Source organism: Macaca nemestrina, chromosome 10 (genome assembly GCF_043159975.1).
Source record: "Macaca nemestrina isolate mMacNem1 chromosome 10, mMacNem.hap1, whole genome shotgun sequence".
NCBI lineage: Eukaryota > Metazoa > Chordata > Mammalia > Primates > Cercopithecidae > Macaca > Macaca nemestrina.
Genome location: NC_092134.1, coordinates 52765113 through 52777943, shown reverse-complemented (window position 1 = coordinate 52777943; position 12831 = coordinate 52765113). Strand labels below are relative to the sequence as shown.

The following is a 12831-nucleotide window of genomic DNA, read 5'->3' as shown; positions in this document are numbered from 1 at the left end:
TTTCTTTCTTCAATAACTTTAGAAGTGTACATGTTGAATGTTTGTTAAATATACGGTTATGTCTTCAGAAAGATTACTGCTTAAAAAAAATTCTACATGCATACTTTGTAAACTGTAAACCAGAATACCTTTGGTATTGTTATTATCATGATTTATATTTGTAAAATTGAATACTACCCCAGTCTACTTTCATATATAGAATTTGCTAACAAAATAATAGCTACTGTTTATCAGCAACTCCTGTGTTAAACTCTGCATGTAGGGATTTCACTTAACTCTTTCAACCCTTAGTGGTAGGTACTCCTATCCCCATTTTACAGATGGATTTAAAAAATGATGATAGGACTGCTTTATGTAAATGTCTAAGGTCATACAGTTAATAAGCAGGAGAGCTACAAGCTAGCCCAGGTCTGTCTCTGAGGTATCAAGATACACGTGTGTGTGTGTGTGTATGTGTGTAACTTAGAAGCATACTACAGAATATTAATGTAAACTTTCTTAAATAGACAAAAACCCATGGAATTCTTCCTCAGCAGCATTTTCTATGATGAGAATGAGTGTAAAGAAAGAGGTGCCTCTTTGGATTTCTTTGTTGTCTCATGATATGAAGCAAAGAAGTGATGGCATTTTAGTGTTGACTCAAACTTGCAGAAACTGGAAAACTTTTAGTAGTGCAATTTTTATTTTGGGTTCAATAATGACTCATAATTTTTGACTGATATATGAAATCCTAATAGTTTGCATTTTAAGTGTCATCATTCTTTGACAAATTGTGGTCGTATATTTTACTTCTGTTCTAAACTTAAACTATCTTTGCAAACAATGGCAAAAATTTGTGAATTCAGAATACAAGAAATGTTCTATACTTAGAATGAAGTTGGAGATACTTAATGCTCATGTTCTTGTAATAACAAATCAAAAATAATTCAGTGTGTTTCTATACTAAATAAATAATGAATCTTTACTTCCAGATACTCTTCATTTTTCTTTAGACGCAAGGAGATTTTTGTCATCCAGTAAGTTACTGTGGTAATGCAGAACTCTGCTGTGATTATTTTAATCTTGTCATGTGGTGTGCTCTATATTTTAAAATACATAATATTGAACATCTTTTTGCTTAATGCACTGTTTTTTCCAAAGCTCCCCCAAAAAGCTATACTTTCTACTTACAACATGTCCTTTATAATATTGCATGCTATTGATAATGGTCAAGTTAATCTTATCAAAATGCACATTGACTCATAATGTGCATGTCCTGAGAATTTGCAGTGTTCCCATGTTGTGTTAGGTTTGATAGCAAATTAAGTTTGCACCTAGATTCCTATACAGGCTTCTCATTCTGTTATTAACATGACACAAGAACTGAGTTCCACATCTGATGGGTGGAAACTATATTTACATTTCATACAAGCTCATTTCTGCAACTCTAGGTGGTTAACCTGTCAGGACCAATACAATGACATTTCTTGTTCCCTGACTCTCTGGTGCATACACAGAATGGCATATTTCATGGAAACGTTATTTCTGCACTGACCAATGGGTAGCCAACTGTGCATGCTTCCAGGCACTCCCCTGATGCTCAGAAATGCCATTTGTATACTAGCACAAACATTGTTTGTTACATTCTGAGTAGCATAGCAGAATATCAGCACTAGCAGGGACCTCAGTAACTGATTGAGTGCCCTAAACATAATAAATTTCTTCATGCAAAGAATGAAGGAATATGAATGGAGGAATATGAATGGAGGCAGAGAATAAAAAGGCATTTGATTTCAAAATCACATGCCTTACTAAAGAAGAGTCTTGTCTTCATGAGCTATAAGGCTGAATGGGGCCAAAGCTCCTGATAGTCTGTTTAACCATGAATAGTACTCTGCATTATTAAAATCAGGAAGCCTGGTCTGTTTCTACTCTAATCACATTTAGCATTTGGGAATCATAAGTAACCTTGTTTTAACTTCAGATTAACTAGTTACCAAGTTCCCATTGACAGAATTAAAATACTTTCATGAAAATACATTTCCTTCAGAGGACTTGCTCGATGGGATTCAAACATTTGTCAAAGTAAGACGCTGTTAAACTAAAGATTTAATTGATCACATTACACATAAAATATCAATTTTCAACCAGCACTCAAAGTTAACCTCTGGGCCATTCCAGACTCAGAGGTAGTTTGGTTGAGCAACTCTGCTAAATGTCTTTCTTCATCATCATAAAATAGAATCCTTTTCCTATTCCTTTTCTCCTTCTCTCTTTCTCGCTCTCTCTTGCTCTCTCTCTCTCTCACTCTCGCTCGCTCTCTCTTTCTCACTCACTCCTTCCCTATTTTCTTTCTCTTCTTTCTTTTCTCTTCTCTTTCTTTTCTTTCTTTCTTTCTTTCTTTCTTTCTTTCTTTCTTTCTTTCTTTCTTTCTTTCTTTCTTTCTTTCTTTCTTTTCTTTCTTTTTCTTTTCTTTCTTTCTTTCTCTTTCTTTCTTTCTTTCCTTCTTTCTTTCTTTTGTTTTCTTTTCTTTTCTTTCTTTCTTTCCTTGCTTCTTTCATTCTTTTTTTCTTGCTTTCCTCTCTCTAACACCAAATTTTCTTTCCTAGAATCAGTGAATAGTACCCTGCTCAGTCAGAGCCCTTACCCTGACAGAGCTAAACTTAATCACTTGTGTTAGTCAGAACCTCTATAGAACACCTCTACATACATTATACCATTTAAAGTAGATCTGTCTTGTTCCAAATCTAGTTTTCTGAGGTTGCTTCTAACACCTAACAGAGAAATGTTATTGCCTGCCTGCCATCCTGGCTAACAGACAGTAAGGCCTTCTTTTTAGCTGGTGTAATGTCTTCTGGTGTCTCCTATTCATTGAGTCCTTACTCAGAGCCCGATTCGTCTCTTCACGCAGCTTTGATCAGTCTCTTTCTCCTCTCTATCTACAAATTCTACCCTGTTGCCCCTGATGTAGCTAAACAATGCCCATGGTTTTCATCTAGAATACATGGATGACAAAAGAAGACTTTTGGCAAGAACTTTTTTTTCAAATGTGCTGGTGTGGAAAGGCTTAGTAATAAGGAAAATTCAACTTCTGCCACACTGGGGATCATACATCTGAGCTCTTTGACATCAGCAAGAATATCGCATTCGCTTCTCCTCTAAAAGACCATTTCATCTTGATTAAATAAAAATAAATAATAATTGAGTATCTCTCAAGTGCTAAGTACTGTTTTAGGCACTGGGAATAGTGTGATGAGAAAGGAAGAAACATTGCCTCCAAAGAGATATCCTTCAAATTTAATGCTTCTTTTAAACTGATTCATCCTACACATACGAGAAGACATGTTGAGAAAGGAATACATATCATTTACTATTAATTGTCTTCCTGATTTAAAAAAAGTATTACATGGCCAGGCGTGGTGGCTCATGCCTGTAATCCCAGCACTTTGGGAGGTCGAGGTGGGTGGATCCCCTGAGGTCAGGAGTTCCAGACCAGCCTGGCCAACATGGCAAAAACCTGTCTCTACTAAAAATACAAAAATTAGCCGGGCATAGTGGCAGGTGCCTGTAATCTCAGCTACTCCGGAGGCTGAGGCAGGAGAATTGCTTGAACCCGGGAGGCAGAGGTTGCAGTGAGCCGAGGTTACACCATTGCACTTCAGCCTGGGCAACAAGAGTGAAACTCCATCTCAAAAAATAAATAAATACATACATAAATAAATACATAAAAGGTATTCTATTACTCGCTTATGGTATGTTTCTCTTATGAAGTTTTAGAGTCAACTATATAGGACCAGCCATGGGTTAGGATATTTTAAATTTATATTGAGCACCACAGAAACATCAATGATTTGGTAAAAGAATGAAGAAGGACGTGAAAGAGCATTATTTTCAAACCCAGAATAAGGAAGAATAATAGGAAATAACAAAAATTGAGGCACCTCTAAAAGCATTAAAGTAGATGCTTTGGATAAGCAATAGAATACTGTAGAAGTAGATGTAATTTATGTGTTATTAGTGACTTGATGAAATATACAAACTGAAAACTCACACTCAGTATCATACAACACTTGGAAATATTAATATTTTACTGGACAAATAGATTCTTCACAAATTTATTCTAAGTAGCAAGTACATGCTATGTGATACAAATGCATATTTTTACATCAATTGACAAATTTGAGATTCTTTTATTTTTAACTTAACATCACTGGTTAAGTAGAAAAAAAGTTTCTCACTTTGTCCCATACCACTGATAATGCTGGTTGAAGCTGCTCAACTATAGGCTATCATCTGTGGCTCTCTATTAGGACTATATTTTAATTCCCTATAGATTTCAACTAATTGACCTTGAGGGAAAGCTGAGTCTCTGTGACAATATGGTCTTCAATCACCACTGCCAACATAAATAAATGCTTCCCTTCTAGATCCATCAAGAGTAATCTGAGTGGAATTTAAGTTTTTGATAGGCTTTAAAGAAATGAGTCCAGACGTGAAATAAGACCCTTTTCAACCAAAAGATATAGAATTTAAGACAGTTAAGATTCATGTAATAAAAAGTGTTTAGCCCTTTCTATTGGAAATTAGTCAGTTATCTTATTGAAATCTGGACTGTTCCCAAATTGATTTATCCAGTAATGAACTGAATATAGTCTGACTATATTCAGTCAGACTCACTATCATAAGTGAATGAGAATATCCTACCAGTCTAAAAATACTTTACATTTAACAGATTTTTTAAGTTTTTAAAATGTTAATATAAAGTTTTCTATTTGAGTATGTTTGAGTATCTCCTTGGATCACTTCATTCAAAACTAGCACTCCTGAAATAGCATTGTTGATTTTCATGCACATCAATTTCTGTAAGTTTTTAGTGCTTATTTAAGCAAACAGTTTTACCTATTAGGAATTTAATTATCCCTCATCAGTGATAAGTTACTGCATTTTCCTTATAGTATGTCCCATTTTCTTTTCTAATTCTCTCTATAAATTATTCAAGTTAATATTTTTATATAAACATTAAAGTTTAAAACCTCACAGAAAAATACAATTTAGAATGTAGCCAATACCTGAGCGATAAATACACCTGTACAACATGAAGCTAAGAACCAAAGCAATGATAAGTATACTATAGACAACAATGAGGAAGGAAATATCTAACTTTTACTTAAAATAGTCAGGTAGTTGATCTCAAAGTGTCTTCTCAATTTGAGCATTCCTGATAGGTATTTGAAGATTTCAACTCACAAATGATTGTGACGTAAGTACAGACTAGAAAATTACATAAAAACTGGACTACTAGAAACTTTATTTCTTATCTTACATAAACATAAATGCAAAGAACAGATTCTAAAAAGTGATTGGATTTAGATAAAAAAGAATGATACAAAAGAAAATAAAGCCAAAACAGATTCCACCTCTCTTTGTCTTAAAGTCTGTGCCTATTTATTTATCACTTGAGTAGGCAAGAGCAATTTTATTGTTCATTTATCTAACTTCCTAACAAAGTGCACCTGTTAATTTATAATGTTAGGTTATCTAATATGGCTTTTGCTTAGACTCATATGCTTTTTGTTGATAAATCTATTGATTATACATATTTAAAACTTTGAGTTAGGACCTCTTGAGAAGTCTTAGTTTCTTAATAATTTAGTGGGAAATGTATTCAATTCAGATATTCTCTCACAATAAAACCAGAATATTCATATTTTGCTTTCTGTGTATCTTAATCTGAATTCATCCACAATTTTATATTTGATATGATTTATTTAATGTTTACTATGAATAATGTTATGGGGGACATCTAGTAAGCCAAGTTGTAATCCTGCCCCAGCCCTGAAGTATATATGAACCCAAATGCTTATATCCTTAATGCAGGGACTTAAATAGCCATAATACAACATAGAAGATGATTTGTCCTTGGAAATTCGATTTTACAGGGAAATGAAATTATTTTCTTCTTAGTAAAACAGAGTAAGATCGATAGGGTATTTAACATTTGAATCATGTATTAAAGAATAAGTAAAAATTCCATTGTAGGAAGAATGCCTGGAATGGCATAAAATTGAGAGGGAGGGATATATAGAGAATATCTGGAGTGCAAAAAGGATGCATGAAGAGGAGTTACAAGGAATAATGTCAGAAATGTGAGCATGGTTAGAAATGTTTTACATGATTACATGAAAACTGAATTATTATGGTCATTGTATTAGAGATTTGTTTGGGATCTTGAATTGAGAGCTAGAAATCCAGACTTGGATTTGAAATCTAGATATTTGTGACAACTATATTTTAGCACAATATAGTCTATCCATCTTTGAGTACAATTAAGAGAATATTCTTTTGGAAATAATGGAAAAAATCCCTTCCTTATATCAGTATCAATTATACAGCAGCATGGATAGGAGCAGCATGAGATATACAAAATAAACTAAGAATAATAGTTATCATACTAATGATAGTAACCAGTAATTATGTATTGCTTACTGAAGCCAAAGACCTTTAAATATATGAACTTAATTTACATATGTTTCCCAAACTAGGAAACTGAGGCACAGAAAAATTAAGTATTGCACATGATAACATAACTGGTAATTGTTTGAGCAGGTATTTGAAACCAATAAAGGCATCATATTTTATAAAAGGCAAGAATTCACAAATATCCACCCAAATCCAATATAGCCCATTATGGTTTAAAATATCTTTAGGTGGACATCATGAAACGCACATCATTATTATCCCCCTTGAGGGGTGAGGGAGCTGGGTATTTATCCCCCAACTCTGGTTAGTCATTGGTTGATGGATGTTTCTTGGGACATTTACTCTCTGATGCTTCTAGCCTGTATGCAGGAAACACTCAGGGGAGAATGGCAGGTCCTTGTAGTGGGAAACTATCTCCTTGCATGGGAATGTTGAGTGCCCAGGTGATATTAGTTAGGCACCAATGGCATCTGTACGAACTTTTAAAAATCTGAGTTTCATAGCACTTACTAAATTTACAATGATGTATTTCTGACAAAAAAAAAAAGAATCTTTAGGGAGAGATTTTAAATGCAAAATGAATTAAGAATAGTGAAACAGCAACTTTTGGTAGAGTTTTTCACTGAAAAGACATGGACTTAAAACAAAAAATGTATATTTATTCAATTAATCATAACTTCTGAAATGAAGAATAGACATGATTAAAGAAAGAAGAGCAATAATATGAATAATATTTTGCTTTAGCTATTTCTTGCTTACTTGTTCTTTAATGTGATTATTCACATTTAATGTCTCTTAGGGATTTCACAAATGTATACCGATTCTTCAAATGGTTTATTGATGTTTTCCCAGAAACTAACATCTACTTTAAATTCCAGTTTTCCCAGTAAAAATACTTTTGCAGTACCGGCTCAAATAATCCTCTAGGAAAAATGAATCTCTCTGCGATAGGATGGCAGTCTCACTATCCTTATATAGGTGGACCACTAGCCTGTCACTAAATCAGATACAGTGTGCTTAAATTTTACCAATCACAATGGAATAATATTTGCTGTTATTGTGAAAGTTATCTCCGCAAAGCTCAAGAGTTTCTATGTCCATGTGGTAGCAGGGAAATAGACCTTGGTAATCAAAGCATCTCGGTCATATATATCTTAAGTTCAGTTGATCAGAATTTGCCCAACACAACCCTCTATTCTTTCCTATTTCTGAAGAACAAGGTAGCATAGAAGCATTGGATAAACGTTATCTTAAGGAAGCTAGGTAGTATGTGTGGATGTAGCCTGTAGTTTATCTTTCTTTCTTGCTGGTCTTTGCTGAGGGGTAATTATTTTCAACAAAGATTGATTGTTGCTTCAGTCCCCACTGCATCTGTTACTGTGTCAGAGACATTTCCAGGGCCTCCAATATTCAGACATTCCACTTTCCCTTCCCCAAATCAAAGATTCTTCTCATTTGGTAGCCCTTTCAGCCAGCTCCATATCCATGTAGAGTCAGGAATTCTTTCTTGCTTTCTTTAAATCACTCTAGGGTATTGTGGGGCACTCTTAAGCTTATCCACCAAGACTCTTTGCTTAGTTACTGCTACTCTGTCACTTAGATGCCCTGTTTGGTAATGGAATAGTCTACCACTTTATGTTTACTCTGAGAAGCTGGAAGATACAATATCTCTTTCTGTTTGGGGGCACCCATCATTAACTGAGAATTCTAACATTCCACTTTGTAATACCTGCTCCAGCACCCCCATATTTTTCAACAATTCCTGTATTGTAATGAAATATACTTCCTTTTTACTCATGTTTTCTTCATTGAACACACTTCTTTTTGACCATTTTCATATTTATGATGCTATGTTTTTCAAACCAATTTTTTTCTTTTATTCATCCTTTACTTCAAAAAAAATACCTTCTTACAAATATTTTTCAGTTAAAGAATATAGTAAAATCCCTAATATTATTCTAAATTTAAAACTTTGAAATATTCATATGTTCCTTAGTTCATTTCATTATATTTTGTGCCTTTTGTGTTTTTTGCAGTGCTAATTTGTTGTGCATGACATAAGTGTTATTAATGATACACCCCTCTCTAAGTTTGTGTGTGTATAGCCTACTTAGCCGTTAAAATTATTTCTCTTTTTACAGAGTTTAAATAATTTGGCCAATGATCTGTCACAAAAGATAGGTCTAAAATAATGGAAATAATTATAATTTGTTGTTGCTGTGTATTTATCCAAACTCACTCATGAAACAATACTTAGCCAATGTGATGTCATGTTTTATGGATTCATTCTGTCGGGTTCAGCACTTTCTATATATAAAGGAAATATTTTTAAAATCCACATTAACTCTTTTAGACCACTAAATACCATGCAATATTTTAAAAAATGATCTATTTTTAATGTAGTATCCTAAATGCCTAACATTTTCAGGCATTTATAATGACATTTATAATAACAATAACAACTTTTTAGCTTGAGAAAGAAGGTAAATTATTTGACATGTTTGAGTCCAAATGATATAATTTCAAAAAAGAAATAAAATTTAAAATAATGATCACATATTAGTTAAAAGCATAGCACATTTTATATTATTGATTTATTATAATTTTCTGACTTTAATCTACACTTCTTTCAGAATTAGCTGTCCACTCTGACTCACAGTGCATTTAACACAATCTCTATTGCAGGTTACTTAGTTATAGAAAATCTATCAAGTAAGTTTGTTAAATATTTTTTTCTTCTTTTTGAATATCAAAGTTGGATGCACTGACTCAGTAGAACCTTACTGTGTGATTCACTTTTTGTATGTTTGTTGGAAAAACCTCCAAGCTGGATATAAATCATAAAAGCATGACTAATTGCATGGTAACTGGAGAAATGCTTTCTCTCTCTCTGGGGTGAAGCCTGCATGTCTGTATTTTAGCTTGGGAAGTAACACGGGGATATTTAAACTCCTTGGGGTTTGAAAACCATGTCATTATGAGAATGAGGTCATTGCAATATTTTATATCTTCTAAAACCTTGTAATGTATAAAATGTTTTCTGTCTGACAAAGAGGTATTATGTGCTTTAGGATTCAATGATAACTTTATGCTCTTACATTTACTTGAAAAACGTTCTTCATTAAAATGCTAAATCCTTTATTGAATGTCACTAAAAAATTGAAGGAATTTTGTACCATGAATACAAAGAAAGTGAGCTTAAAGAGGAAAAGTTAATTTTATAAATATAACAGAGTGACTTTAAAAAGCTGTGTTGTTTGTGGTTTTGGGGATGTCCATTGTTCTTTTACTTGTTAACAGTGAAGCCAGTGCCAATGCTAACGTGAACAAATATAATCTAACATGACCCTATTCTATACCCTTCTTTACTTGGAGGCCAATAAGCAAGAAATCCTTCCTGCAACATGTTGAAGAGCTTTGCACAAACAACAACCTAAAGTTTCAAGAAGAATTTTCGGTATGTTACTAGCAGTTGTCACAACATTGCAAGACCTCCAGTCGTTTCATGTGTCACATTTCATGTCCATTTTAAGCATGCAAGGCCATGAAGGACTCTGGCCTTGATAATCAATACCCAATTACCAGGCTGATTGTTTTGATAGTAATGTTACACTGGGCAGCCTCTGGTGCAACCTGATCAGAATTATTCACCTACTGTGTCAGGAAAAGGTGCTCTTCTTCAGACCTCCCCTGTATTGGCAGCATGACCTTGTGCTTCTCTGCCCTTTCATCCAGATGTAGATGCAAATATAGAATGATACATTCATTAGGTTTTGTGTGTGTGTTCAAGGTTTAGGTCATACTATACATGTAGTTTTATACTTAAGTAATTATTTTACATTTAGACACTAAATTATTTCATTTTACGTTTACCTACTTGGATTACATTAGTGATATAGATGAATGTGAGACCAGAACTTGATGCTTCCAGAAACTATAAGAAAATTATTTCTAGAACTGCCTAAAAATTTTTTAGAAACCATATAAACAATGTCCACGTTTTACAGGGGTCTTTTTAAAGTTACCATGGAATAAGTGCCATATCATATAATGAAAATGTTTAAAATTAAGAATTTGTCACTTTAAATCTACTTAAAAGTTGGGAATAGTTTCATTGTTTTTAACATTTTGTATATCTATAAAATTGAAATTATTTAAAAACATAAGGTAGATATCAAATCTGCAAGCTACTTTAAGACTTATAAGCATCTTTTCTAACTTAGGTGATTATTTCGTTATTAAGAAAGACAGATTTCTAAATGCACCAAAAACATTACTTCTATTTTATTTTTTTCCATGAAATTCCCAGTGTGTGAACTTCTGAAACAAAGACTAAAACAATTAGATTAAATAATTCAGAATTACAATATTTCAGTCACTTAGGGAATAATAACAAAAATGAGAAAAGATTAATGGTATTTCCTGCAGCCTTTTGGTTATGCTTCTTAAGAAATATTGGTCTGGACTTAACAAAATCAATGGTGCCATAAAATTCTTCCTAGGCTTTAGACAGCAAGAATTCTCAATTTTTCAGGAGCAAAAGTGTAATTTCACTAGAATAAGAGCGAATATAATTACATTATGCATGACCAAGTAGATAAAAAGTTTTATTAGCAATAACATTTTCATGTATATTATAAGAGAAAGTTTCTAGTTTAACTGTTTTGAAGACCATAGTTTCAAGAACTTTTTAAAAATTGTGTCTTGTCTAGTGCTTTGTTAAGAATTTCTAAAGCAAATTATTAAATTATTATGTTTTAATAAATACATTTTGGTACATATATTTGATAAACTTTTTAACTCTGGACATATTCACTGACATCTTAAATATTTATAAGTTCCTACTATGTGATAGACATTGTATTTGGCACATTGATATATATTAAATCAGCACTTACCAGCTAAGTGACTTTGGGCAAATTTCTTAAACTCTCTGTGCCTCAATATCTTCATTTGTAAAATGATAATATCTACTTTATTAAATTATGAATATAAAATGATTGAATATAAGTAATACTAAGAACAGTAGCTGGCACAAGTATTAGCTATTATGATGATAAATTCTACCATAAAGAAGCTCATATTATGGTAAGAACTGCAGATGTATAAAAATTACAAATTTACTGTATCATGATGGAGATATGTATAAAGATTGAGGATCAAATCTGTTTGTATATCAACCAGAAAAGATTTCATAAAAAAGGTGACTTTAAAGATGAACTTTAGGATGAGCAGAAGTCTAATGAGAAGGTAAAGGAAAAAAGGTGTTCCAGAGAGAGGAAAAGGATAGGAATGCAAAAACAGTCGAACTCATCTCGGGTACCAATGAAAAGAGATAGAGCTAAATAGGGAGAATTGTGGCCTTGTGCACCCTGGTAAGGATAAGACTGCCCAGTGTAACATTACCATCCAAACAATCAACCTGGTGTTTGTGCATTGCTTACCAAAGCCAGAGCTGCTTAAGTCTAGAAATGGAAACTTTTCTGTGAAATAATTATAAAATATAAGTGCTCTTTCAGTCCATTTAAACTCACCTTTTTTCTCCCTTCTTTATGTATTTCCAAAACTTTGACATGAGGAAGCTGTTCTAGGACTCCTTACTGGGTTAAAAAGTTTTTGTAAGCCTTTGGTGCCAACATATCAGAATTCAGATCTTACGCCATTCCTGTCCCTTAATACATACCCATATGTAAACAACTGTCCAGATTTTAATTTTGGGAAAAAATAAGAAAGGGAAACTTATCTAATTAAAAGAAATAATTTATACTGATGTTGAAAAATTGTTAACACACATATGTTTAGTGCTTTTTATGGAATTTGGTAAGTTGAGATTTCTAAAATGGAAAACTATAAATTTCATACATGTAAATTTTCAGCTCAACAAAATAATGAACATATTTTCTTACACCAGACTTTTTAATGATGCTTGCTTTGCCAAGAGCAAGGTAGGTAAATAATATCATAAATTTTCATCAAATGTCAATAATAGATCTTCTTGACCCTTCATCTACATCTGATAATTCTTAATCGCACCTTTGCATTCCATTATTGATTTAACAATGCTTACTGAGAGCAGAAATTGACCTCTGGCATCTTCTCAAACTGACCAATGTTGTACCAATTAATAGGCATGAAATCACACTGCCTGAGGAGAAAAAACAAAAAATAAATCATTGAAATCCCTCTTCCTACTAAGTAGACATTAAAATATTAAACAATGGTGTGTACCCGATGAAACCATTAGTAACATATGTAAAATGGTCACTAACATGGTTGCCACATCTTAAGGCTTCCCAATGTGCAAAGAAATTATCTCAGAAAGAGCAATAGCCCAACTGAGCAACTTTATTCAGGATATTTTTGGTGAAAGCC

General features: G+C 33.0%; 1 protein-coding gene and 1 long non-coding RNA gene across 4 annotated transcripts in view; one reads left to right on the top strand and one right to left on the bottom strand.

The window, feature by feature from the left end:
• The window catches only part of LOC139356694 (uncharacterized), an 83144-nt gene that overhangs the window by 18540 nt on the left and 51773 nt on the right, over window positions 1–12831 (bottom strand). Inside the window, exon 4 of one of the 2 annotated variants that reach the window (XR_011609021.1) lies at window positions 1736–12604. The exons of the other annotated variant lie outside the window; for it this stretch is intronic. This is a non-coding gene — a long non-coding RNA (uncharacterized lncRNA). Of the gene's footprint in view, window positions 1–1735; window positions 12605–12831 lie in introns of those variants that run through there. 2 annotated transcript variants of the gene reach the window in all.
• LOC105473300 (protein tyrosine phosphatase receptor type Q) overlaps window positions 1–12831 on the top strand; it is a 222050-nt gene that overhangs the window by 185614 nt on the left and 23605 nt on the right. For both annotated transcript variants that reach the window (XM_071071389.1, XM_071071390.1), the window contains one exon: window positions 9835–9916. In XM_071071389.1, coding sequence (XP_070927490.1) covers window positions 9835–9916 — 82 coding nt within the window. The remainder of the gene's footprint in view (window positions 1–9834; window positions 9917–12831) is intronic.